Consider the following 12,737-nt stretch of genomic DNA (forward strand, 5'->3'; position numbering starts at 1 on the left):
TGTTGAGAAAATGAATAAGAAAAGAGATATCTCATGCAGTCATATCTAATCTAGATTAGATCTCTTTTAAACCTTTGAAAATACTTGTTAGAACTAGTATTTCAAAAGAGAATTGTTTTCCAACTATCATAATAGACATTACTTTGAAAGTAATAAGAAAAATAAAACCAACATATTTGCTAGGAAATACAAATTTGCCTAAACAGTATGAAAGAAAAACTTCTAAAATAACTTCATCCTGAATATAAGAAAGGACATTAAGCTTTTTAAGTAGATGCATGAATTTGCTAAATCTAATATGAGACTTGTCATTTGAGCCAGATGGATAAATAATTTTATTTGATTCTCTAGATATATAGAAAAAGACACCTTGTATATCAAGTCATCTAAGAATCAGAAATCTACTCAATCTTGAAGAGTCATTACATAGTCACTATTAATAGTCTCATATTCTTTATCAAAGACAATAAATAGATATTTATAGCTCCTTGAAACAAAAAAAAATACCCTTTCTTATCAGCTTCGTTAAGTTCATCAGGAGAAAGGATAATTTCATCATAAAAAGTGCTAAAAATAGAAAGGTCACTACATGATTTCAATTCCTAAAATGACACAAATTTATTGTCATTCGGGGTAGATAGTGTGTTTATAAAAGGATTCCAATGATTGTAAAAAGAAATGATAACATTTATTTGCAAGTCATATGTAAAAAAAGATGCAAAAATAGTATCTTGAATATATGCTCTCTCGAGGATAAGCTTATAGTATTTCAAAATGTCTTATATCCATTCCCAATACCTAGAAATATGATCAAGGGCATCAGATATTAAAAAATGATCTTGCAAGTAACATCTCCTGCACATTTATGGTAGTTTAATGATAGCAGATTAGTTGAAAAAGTTGTTGAATTTAGAAATGAGAACTAAAATTGTAAAACTTCTTGAGGCGAATCACCATGACTATAAAATTCATAAGAAGTCTCCAATAACTAAGAAGCTAAATACTTAAGACTTTTGAAAGATTATTTTCTAGTGAATGGATCAATAGTAGGTTTATATACACGAAAGCTTATATGACAATACTTGTCCTCAATTGCTAAGATTTTTTTAGAAAAAAAAGAAGAGGAATTTTTAAAAATCACCATCTAAAAAAAATAAAGCAAATAAATAAATATTTTATTTGTGTTGTACACAAGATATTGCAATATTTTATTTTACAACTCAACTTTGAATAGTCCAAGTGACAATTCAGGGGAAATATAAAATGGCATAAAAAAGGAGAACGCAAATGAGCGTCTTGACAAAGAGTCTATTTGTTTACGCAGCTGCAGTTGCGTTTTAATTAAAATGCAGTTTACAGTTGTTTGGTAATGAAAAAATAATTTATTGTGCATGAGTTCCACATAATTTTTACGTTCGAAACGCTGTTAATGAAAAAGCAAGGAAATCTTAATTTTCATGCACTGTGCATGCTAATTGCTCTATTCCCTAGACAGTGCAATTAGCATGCATAATTCACTTACACTATATGAACAGTGCAATTCACTTGCACTGTTCACACATTTTTTTTCTTGTATTAATTTTATTAGCATAAAAAAAACTAATTTAGAGAGAATTCAATTCATTCGCATTGTAATGTGAACAATATTTTTTTCCTGAAAAACTGTTATAAAGTGAATTAAATTCACTCGCACTGTAATAGCAATTTTATACCTGATAATATTTTATCTAATTTTATTGCACGCTCAAAAAATTATGAAAACTGTAATTCTTATCGGATGAATTTTATATGTAATGGAATTATAAATAATTTAATGAAATAATAAAAAATATTTTATATAAAGTATTATTTATTTTATAATTAATAGTACTAATTAATTCTATAATATTTAAATTTAAAACCATCAATATTAATATATATTTATTTAAATTATTTTATAATCTCAATTTCAAAAGCATTCTTAACCAAACATATTAAATTATCTTTTTTTTTAATCTTAATTTAAACTATATTTTTAACCAAACATTTATTTTTTTAAATCAATATTAATTAAAAATATTTTTTATAAAATAAATTTTTTTAAATCATAAACATAATAATAATTATTAAAAATACCAAAAACACATAAATGAATGGAATTAGTATCAGTGTGGCTGTAGGAACTCTTGGTCTTTTCGCATAACCGCTGCTTGAGTCACCGACGAGAGATAGAAGACTGCTATAGAATTAGAAGAAGTTGTTGTCCACGACTGCTACTTCAGTCACCAATGTGAGATAGAAGACTGATATAGAATTAGAGGAAGTTGTCGTGCATGAATAAGCCCTTTGTGGAAGCTCTTTGCGAAAGAATAGCTCCTGATGGGACGTTAATCAATAGGAATAGGAGCATCTGCTGCATCGAATGGCATCTTCTTCTAGTGGCCTGGTAAGAGCAAAAGTGTGTATGACTGGCCTCGGTTCTATCTGAGAAATCCTGCTCAAGAAGATGGTATTCGTGTTATGAGCGCAAAGAGAGCTTGTTGAGGAACACTCAATCGTTAACAGGGGCACCGAATTCTAAATTTGTTAGTGCAAATACGTTGCTTTTCTTAAGTAATTCTCAGAGAAAACTGGCAAAAAGAATACACACTCACCAGAAAGAAAAAAATTGAAAAAGAGCCATGCATGCATACCTGCTAGGACTAGGACTAATGGAGGCTTTACAGACAGTAATGCTCTTTGATATCCACCTCCGGGATCCTTTCCTCAACTAAAACAATAAATCTTTCTGGTTCTGTGTGAGCAAAGTCGGCAAAATGTAAAAGAATTCGTTTCCACTTCTAAACTAAAACGGGCACACGGGGAAGTCATATTGGTAGGGCTAGGAAAATAACTGAAATTTTAATCTTCTTTAAATAATTTTTAATTTTTTTTTTCTCCACCTCTGGGTTGACATATACTGGAAATCAACAAAAAGAGAGAAGAAAAAATGCCTAATTTGTGTTTTAAAAAAAAAGTTTCCTAATATATGCACGGAATGCCACTCGTTGTTTGCTATTGTACCTTGTAAAATTCAAGAAGCATCATTTTTTTAAGTGGTTGATTAGCAGTATAATTATAGTTATTTTTTAAATAATTTTTATATTAAAATACATGTTAATAATTTTTTTTTATTTTTTTAAAATTATTTTTTATATTAGTTTATTAAAATAATTTAAAAATACTAAAAATATATTAATTTAAAATAAATAAAAAAATAAAGAAAATTAATATTTTTCAAAAATGCTTTTAAAAGCAGAAATAAACATTCCTTAAAGCGAAGGAAATAAAGGAGGCACGCATTCCAAAATCCAAAGCAATGGAGGAAAAGAGAGTCAAAATTCTTTGGAATTACGCAATTGTTTTCGAGACAAAGAAATCTTTAAAACAAGGTGTCACTACAACTATTTTCAATGAAAGGATCATAAAGTCCCCCATTGCCCGTTAAAATTATTGGTTATTATTTATACATGACGACCCCTTCTATTTGGTTTTATATGCTGTTCTTTCCAATTTTATATTTGATTTTATAATTGTGAAAATTTAGTATGATTAAATTAAATTTTATTTTAAAAAATATTTTTAAAAATTTTATTTTAAAAAATATGTTTAAATTATAAAACTTTCTCAACTATATTTTTGAGACATATCCATTTATTTTTAGTACAAGTAAACTTATTCCAATGGGGCATCTACAGAAAAATTTAAATTTTATCATATATTATTTTTATTTTATTTTTACATAAATAAATAAAATAAAATTAAAATAAACAACATGAAAAATAAATGAATCTTTATAAAAAGTTAGAATTTAAAATGAGATATTCAAGATATCTTATTATAAAACAAGATCCTATTAATAAAAATTAACCAACAAAATTATTCTATTAATAAAAATTAACCAAAAAAATTGAAAAATGACTTAGAAACCCTACAAACCTTTATAAATAAAGACTCAACCTAGTAAGAGAAAAAAAAATTCTTAAAGATATAAATTTTCTTTAAAACAAACTTTTAAAGTAAGGAAATTTTCTTAAAAGTTTCCAAGCCTTTTTTATTTGCACTTGAAGTTTACAAATAATAAAATTATATTAGATCAAGTCTAAATGTTTTTTAAAAATTATTCAATAATACTTTAAAGACAAATCAAATATATTTTTTAAAATAACAAATATTAAATCTTGCTTCGCGATACAAATCTAAATTCGAGTTCTTGTAAAGCAAAAATTTTAACTTGATTTCATAAATAAATCAAATTATTATATATCAAACCTAGAAGAAAAATCATATGATTGTTTTATTTTTTTAAAAAAAATATTTTAAATAAAGATGTTATCCAATCATATTTTATACATCTATACTTATTTAATTTTGGGTGATCAAAATTATGTATACACATACATAATCAGATTCCATTTTATTTGTCTTTGGCTTGTAGATTATATGCTTAACCAACGTGGTCGAGTTTGTTGGCTTTAGAAAAGCCACTTGCATTTGGTTGGTCTCTAGCTACTTGTAAAATTATTAATTTTGCTGAGCAATGTCGATGATGATTTTGAACATAAGAACATGCGTGTTCATCATTTAGGGCGCGTCTGTGGAGAGCCTGAAAACCCAGTCTTAGAGACCTTTTTGGATTGTCCCCAGCAAATGTTGCTTTGTCTCTTGGGATATGCATGCAGATTTTATGCTTTCTGAATGTCCCCCCCTCGGATTTTTATTTTCACCGCATTTGTGATGAAATTGAACTGGCATTCACCTCCCCTTTTGATCTGCGTAGTCTGATGCTTGCTTTCACTTTCCCTCGTTCAATACCACTCTGCTACCCAACGTGAAATAACACCCCCGTGGGCAAAGTAACTGGTTACTAGAAGAACAAATACTTGGCCCTATTTGACCACAGTTCTCAGCAACACAGGTTTTAAGCACCCTTTGTGGATTGCTTTTTAGACTTCTTTTCCAAAAGCAAACAGCAAACAAAGGGAATAATATGCTTTGTTTTCTCAGAATTGTACAATGATGCCACCCATAATGCTCATATCCCCACTCTTTTAGTTGTTTGAAAGATTAGAGGGCCAACAAAAATCTGTACGAAAAAGCTATCGGAGGACATTTTGAAAAACTTGGGGAACAAATTATAAACACATCGCCTCATGCTTTTCTACAAATGTGATCTCTTGTACAAGTCTTATTTTATTTTCCAAAAACAAGAATCCATTTAATTTTGTTAAGTTAAATCGAAACCCTTTCTTGCGTCGTAACATGTTGTTTATCAATGGGAATTTGAATGTCTAGGCTTTTCCACTGCTAAATAAGGGTGTTTAGTTCCAAACCTTTTCTCTCTTTCTAGGAAACACTCTAAGAGGGATATATATATATATATATATATATAGACACACACACACTCACACTCTGAGATATTCAACTCCAAAGACTATGATCCTCCTGTTTTTACTTGTGTCTTCTAATCATATTTTACCCATTTATATATATAGTCAAGCTTTTATAACCCGCTGTAAATGCATATCCCTCCATGTTTAGATCCTATACCTAGCAAAATGGTTATCCAATTAAAAAAAAAAAAAAGAGAGAGAAGAAAAGGTCCCATTGAGCAAATCTACAAAGGACGCGTGAAATCAGGTCTTACTCTTAAATTAATTGGAAGTCTTGGAAAAAATTCTTTTTCCTCCAAGTTATTAGATTAATTGAGGATTAGTGATTTCTACAGTGAATCAATCCCAATTATTTCTGGATTGAAACTAAGTTGCATTCATGCACATATACAAACAAGTTTCACCTTAATTAAATCAAGCTATAGTGGAAGAATATGCTTTTTAGCATGCTTTTAATAAAGCTAGAAAAAGGTAACCCTTTTACTTTCAACGTTTCATACATTAACTCAAACGTCAGAGAACATGAAGCAAACTTCATGAACGTTGATTGAGCTACATTGTTTTTGGTCACCATTGTGCATGGGGAAGTGCCAATATTGTAATGCGTTCTTGGTGTACCTTAAATATGCCATCCTCTATTTCGTAAGGACTGTGCATGGTATTCTTAGCTTTTCCTTTTAGAGATTAATTTGTGTCTGTGTAGGCCACCTCATGAGTACTTGTATTGCTTTGCTATACCTCGTTTTGTTTTTTCTTGTCAGAAACAATGCTACGCGACACAGTAGATTAAGTACAATTAGTGTTGGCCATTTCTTAGTAGCTAAATCAAACCTATAAGATGCACAGCAATACATTATTTTGGCATCATTGCTTCAAAATTAATACAGTACAGCACGACTATATATGTTGCTGGGATATTGAATAACGTTTGAATTACTAATGTTTATCAGCTCAATTCAAATGATAGAACAAATGATGATGATGATGACTGTTGCTGTAATGATAGCAAGTCAAAAAAGGCATCAATAAATAAGCGATCTGCTAATGTTTTTTCATAATGTTGCAAGTCTAGTTGACAGAAATGATGAAACGAAAGAATTTATGGACTTCCCCGAATCCTTGTTTTCCACTTTTGTGGAGGAACGGAATTACTGATAGGATTAGGTCCTGAATGTACTTCATGCAAGTATTTCCTTTGAACACGATCGCCTTGATCTGCAAATGACTGAAAATTCACCAGAAAGAGTATAAGAAAAACAACGAGTATTTAAAGCTTTGATGATTTCACTTGGACAAATGAGAGCAGAATATTATATATGTTACTTCCTGTACTGACCTTGACTTTAAGATTTGATGATTTCATTTTGGTATTTCCGGTATCTGAAAAAAAAAAAAAAGACAAACCAACAATTTTAGATGACAATAAAAAAAAAAGAAGACAAACCAACAATTTTAGATGACAATTACTATCACACTCAGATATAGAGAGAGAGAGAGTATAAAAAACCTTCAAGCTTTTCCATGGCCAAACTTGAATGAAGAATGAGGTGGGAGAAGGAGACAAACAGTAAAGTGAAAAGAAGAGTCAAGGGAAAATTCATGGTGTATCATAAGGAAGGTGAACGTGTACAAGGGTTAAATTCTAAACGAGAGACCAAATCTTCAATGGAGAGTGTCTAGGCGAGACAGATAGGCTTTGAAAACACAGCACAGATAGATAAAAAGGATTGGCTCATTAATGAAAGAAGATTAAGATGATGGATCCAGTCAAGTAAGAGATGCTTTCTTGTTAGCACAGTTCTAGTCCGTACCCATGGCCAAGTAAAGGAAATCGAAGGACTGCCGAGGACCATCATATATATATGTACTCGTCACTTCAAACCAACATATGTGGGCTAATGGCTAGTAAATATTCCTTTTTGGAAACAAACAAAGGGTGGCCGGAATATGTCATCGGAAGGAGGAGGACCGTAGATCATTATATTATTATAATTATATTACAACAAACACTAAAATACGAGGAGGATTTACTATTCAAAATTGTATTGTGGATCCTATTCACGGCTAATATATGGGTTTGGTAGCTCATCAGATCCATATGTGGTTAAACCTAATGATATTGGGTCCAGAGGCTCTTTAAAATCATGCGTGTTTGGACTCAGTATGTAGCTAACCTCAAAGACATTGGGCCTGACAGTTCATTAGACCCTTACCTATTAGGCTCAGCCCATGGCCAGGCCTAAAGGCATTGGGCTTCGGAGCAAGCTAGACCCAAGTTATCTCAGTCTAAAACTCTACTAAGCTTAGGGATATTGGATATAGATGCAAGTTCTACTCATATATCATTGTATTACCCTCTCAGCTCATCGGTTGTCTCCTAAGTCTTTGTGTTCCATGTGAAAAGACTTAAAAAATCTTATGAGAATCGACCGGTTAGATTTGTCTTGTCATCCCTATAAATATGATGCCTTATCATATTGATTACACACTTTCGAATGGTCTTTTCAAAGAGATTTATAACTTCCTCCTAGTAGCAGTTGTAATTAAAGCAGAAGGCACTTAGCCTTCTTGGGGCTCTAAGGTAGGGCTACATGTCCTTCATTTATTAATGGAAGTGAGAAGCAATGGCCTACCTCTTCTCTTTCAATCCTATTTTTTACTTTTGCAAATATCTCTCTGAGATTTCTGCAACAGGAGACCTAAACAAGAAGATCAAGCCTCTCAGTCATTTTAAGAAGAGTTTTCTTCTAGGTAAAAACATAAACACTTTATTTTGTTCTTTCTTTGTTATACTTTATCTTATTAAAAAATGAGTTCTAAAAAGGTAGGAAGATTATATCATTTGAGGGGGATTTCAATTTCAAACTTCAAACTAAAATCGCTTTAAGGGTTAACTATCATTAGAATAGACCCTAGATTAGAGCGTGATTTGGCTCTACCCTTTTTTACTAGATGAGAAGACAAGATTATTCAGAGAGAGGTTGCATACTTTAAGTGACAAATAAAGCTACCTAAACAGGGATGACAATTTCACCTGAACTCGATGGATGCTAGTCTAAATTTACTTGAATAGATTTGAGTTTTTTTCATGTTGAGATTTGGGCAATACCTTAAGTCAACAGGTCAAGTTTGGGTAGGTATGGATATTGCCTTACCCAACTCGAAACTTCATCCGAATCTAACCCGAATTATATAAATAATCTTAAAGTTTGAAAAGGTTATACTTATACCAAGCATATATAAATATAAAATTTAGGGTTTTTTCTTCAATACAGTCTCACTCCTCTCAAGCTCTACAACTACTTCATCTTCTTTTCTTTAAGCTTTCTTTATTTTTATTAAAACTAGCCACATGACCCATACTTCTCATGAATCAAATGCTCTTTTTTCAAGTTGTATTTATACTAATAAATAGTATCAATCTTAGATAAGTTGTTTTCATTTCCTTTGTCAACTCTAAGCAACCAGAAAACATCACGATACTGATATTTGAGCTGGGTGATCGGGTCACTCAAGTTACTAGTAAATATGTTGGGGAAAACTTTATCATTACTTCCCCTATATATATATTTATACACATACAAGTTTCGGTAATCCTTTTCTTTGCAAGGGTTTATAAAGGGGTGTATTTTGTTATTATAATCTAAGTTCATCTCAGCTCCACTTTAGCGAGTGGACTCCCTTGTTTGTTTTTGAGAAGTTATTGAGAATATTTAAAGAGCCAACGGTTTTTATATTTAGACACTACTACATGCCAATCAATGGTGTTGATTCCATCCTTTTGTTCTTTACCTTTTTCATTAGGCCATATAGACATATAAAGGATGCTTTACAAGGTAAGGTCTATCATGTGAAGGAAGGGAGGAGGAAAATAAGTATTGGTTAAGTTCAACAATATAGCCAAACCTCAATTGGGTTATGCTAGTATCTGGTTTTGCTCTCACTAGTTATCTGATCCACAGCGAAGCACAAGTCATATAAATTATCTTTTTAACACAAAAACAAATGAATAAGTTAGCATTTCCTTCACATTTTTAACATAAAAAATATAAATTGTAAATTAAAAATTTTATGCATGTATTTAATTAAATAAATTAATAATTATTTATGCAATTGAACCAAATTATAAAACTTGATTTCTAACCAATCAAAGTTAACCGGCCAAATTTATGACTCGACTTATGGGCTCAATCAGATTCAATAATTTTTTATTTAATTATATAATAAGAAAAATAAATGCTCACAAAATCAAGAACCAACTAAATATTAGAGCATTTATTTGAAATCATTATAAACCTAAAAATATCAAACTAAAAAAATTACATTGCCCGATAAAAAAATCAATAAAAAATTAAAGAATAAAATTAAAAAAATAAACAAGAAAAATAAGTAAAAGAATCAATTATATAGATCAAATTGAAAAAAAAATAAAAAATATATAAAAATAAAAAAAATAAAAAAACTAGACCCAAGCATACAGGCTTTGTTGGCCAACATGCATGGCCTCCAATAAAGCTCGTGTGTGCAGGCTGGGATAACTCATGTGTCCGAGCTTGCAAAAATTCTTTATTTTTCATAGGACAAATAACTTATTATTTACCTTGATTGTTTTGAAAAATATATAATAATTGATGTGTTGCTTGCTTTGCTTAGTTTTCCTTAATCAATGGTTGTCAAAAAGTTAGACTTTAGGTGTTTAACACTCTAACAATCCCTTTAAAGCTATTTTTAGATTAAAAATACTTAAAAAAAACACTCTAAAAATTTAAATAAACCCGTTTATGTCTTTAAATAAAATAAAAAATGATCCATAAATTAAAAAAAATCAACCTGAAATATAAAGTGATTAATAACATGTTTTTTTTATTCCTATTATTGATTTTTATTAACATCATATATAATTAAAAGAATGCTTTGAAATAACCGAAGCTACGATTGTCGCACTCTGTATTTAGTTAATAGGTTCTTGGATAAAGTTTGTGTTCATATCATGCATCTAATCTGTTTATATAATATAAATAGATTTTATTTGGATTTAAAGTGATGACTTTGTTGGTAAAAGAATTTTAAAATATTGTAATAATAATGATAGTCATTGTGAGAAAAATATGAAAATTTCATATGAAATATTAGCGTCTAACATTCAATAAATTATGAAGTTTTATTTTTCTCCCAAAACATAAAGATTTCATGATATTAAGTATGATATGATAGAAATTACCAAAGTCATATGATGATGTCAACAGCAAAGAGTATGACACTCGTGCGACCAGTTTGGACTTCGCTTGAGTGTTGAAACGGGGCTTCATAGAAGGTTCCCTGGTCCTCTTACGACCAGAGGAAAATTTGACGGATGACGTTGAATTGTCCGACCTCGGCAAGGAAAGGAAAGTTCCGATCCTCCTCACCTTGCCACTTTCCGCTATATATATATATATATGTATTGCTGCTCCTGACTGAAAGAACGCGTAATCAGTTTTTCTTTCCAAACAAGCCCTAACGCTGCTGCTTAGATTGTTTTCCTCTCAAAGCCCTCTGTTTATTGCTTCCGAATTCAGTAAGGAATTAGTAACTTTTTTTTTATAAATTGATACACCCTGAGATCGAACTCCATCGAAGTTATATTTCTTTAGGCAACAAACGACATGATTATCAAAAAGAGAAGAATAGCTGTGCGAAGCCAGTCAAATTTTCAAGCCACGGTTTCTGTTTCTGATGATGATGAAAGCGGTGAGAAGTTGAGGATGAATATGGGAACCTGTTACTTCCCTAAAGATATCGAGTCGAACCCAGAAAGTCTAGGCCAAGACGCCCATTTTATTTGCCAAGAAAGACAAACCTTTGGAGTGGCTGATGGTGTTGGTGGTTGGGCTAAAAAAGGTATTGATTCTGGGATTTTTGCCAGAGAACTCATGTCCAATTATCTGACTTCTCTTCGATCCTTAAAGCCTGGTCGGGCTGTTGATCTAAAGAAGATATTGTTAAAAGCGCATTCCAAGACCGCTGCTATAGGATCATCCACTGCCTGTGTTGTTAGCCTTAAAGGAGACCGTTTGTGTTATGCCAATGTGGGTGACAGCGGTTTCATGGTTTTTAGAGGGAAAAGGCTTGTTTACAGGTCACCAACACAGCAGAATTATTTCAACTGTCCTTTTTCCTTGGGGAATTGGGTTGGGGATGGTAAGCGCCCGGTTACGGTTTTCCTTGGTGAATTTGATGTAGAGCAGGGGGACATTGTGGTTGCTGGTTCTGATGGAGTGTTTGATAATCTTTTTGGCTCTGAGATTGAGGAAATTCTTCAAGAATCTGAAGGAAGACCTTGGCCGCAGGACCTTGCATGGACCATCGCAACTGTTGCGTCCATGAATTCAACCAGCGAAGAATATGACTCTCCCTTTGCAACTGCTGCCGAGTCTGAAGGAATCGAGCACGTTGGAGGCAAAATTGATGACATTACTGTCATTGTTGCTATGATTGAGTTGGACCAGCCTAGAGTTAGCCAGGAGGAGGAGGAGGAGTAACACGCATTCATTCATGACAGGAGACAAATTAGTTTGGAGTCCCTGATCTGCAACTGTAAAAATTAAAGCTAGTATCTTTGTTTTTTCCGTTTCTTCTTTACACTTGAATAAATTCACTGATTGTTTGCTACATCAAAGATTTTAAGTAAGCATCAATCAGTGATGCAGTCAGGTATAGGATCATCACCATTGTTTAATGTATTTACCCTCCTTTAAAGGCTCTTTGAGAAATCATCTATGTGGTCTCACCGATCAATTCTGGCATGATCAAATTCTTTCCATTTTAATTTTGCCAATTGAGAATGAATATACACGGTTAAAACCTGAGAGAGTTGACAAACTTTCTAGTTTGAAATGCTTTGTGTCATGATAGAATTCTGTGCACCTAGATCACACACATTCATGCTTGTTCTTGAAGCAGCATTACGAACGCAGGTTCACCTTCCTTCCTCTTAGACAAATTGATTGCTTAATCAACTCCAGGGCCGGCCCAGTTTAGTTATATTTCTGCTAACCAGAGCATATTCCAGAATTGGACTAGGAGAATGTGGTTCTTATTTTTCACCACTACTTTCTTAGACTCGATCATTCTTTCTTCAATCTGTGCTGCCCTATATCTATATATATATAAGCCGTTTCTTGATCGTTCTTCGAGCTAGTGGAGTCCTCCCTGCTAATGAAGATACTACTCCAGTCTTCCCATTCTTTCACAGTGGATCCTTCAAAACAGATGTTATCCAAAGAATTGAGGACTATACTTTTGGTCAAATAAGTGGGATTTTCCCATTTATTTTGAGGAAAACTG

General features: G+C 31.9%; 1 protein-coding gene and 1 long non-coding RNA gene across 2 annotated transcripts; one reads left to right on the forward strand and one right to left on the reverse strand.

Annotated features, from left to right (window-relative positions):
* Nucleotides 1-6,250: 6,250 nt before the first annotated feature.
* Nucleotides 6,251-7,216, reverse strand: LOC105140431 (uncharacterized). Its single transcript, XR_845186.1, has 3 exons — nucleotides 6,919-7,216; nucleotides 6,748-6,791; nucleotides 6,251-6,636 (listed from the first exon to the last, which is right to left on the reverse strand). It is a non-coding gene; the product is annotated as an uncharacterized LOC105140431 (long non-coding RNA).
* Nucleotides 7,217-11,056: 3,840 nt separating this feature from the next.
* On the forward strand, nucleotides 11,057-11,932 carry LOC105140460 (probable protein phosphatase 2C 80). The gene has a single exon (XM_011047303.1). It carries the CDS (start codon nucleotides 11,057-11,059, stop codon nucleotides 11,930-11,932), a length of 876 nt encoding a protein of 291 aa, XP_011045605.1.
* The last annotated feature ends 805 nt before the right edge of the window (nucleotides 11,933-12,737 follow it).

This window comes from Populus euphratica, unplaced genomic scaffold (assembly GCF_000495115.2).
Source record: "Populus euphratica unplaced genomic scaffold, PopEup_1.0 scaffold186.1, whole genome shotgun sequence".
NCBI classification, from domain to species: Eukaryota; Viridiplantae; Streptophyta; class Magnoliopsida; order Malpighiales; family Salicaceae; genus Populus; species Populus euphratica.

Excerpts from the sequence above, each read along its gene's own strand:
- LOC105140460 (XM_011047303.1), top strand. The coding sequence starts at position 11,057 with ATGATTATCAAAAAGAGAAGAATAGCTGTGCGAAGCCAGTCAAATTTT.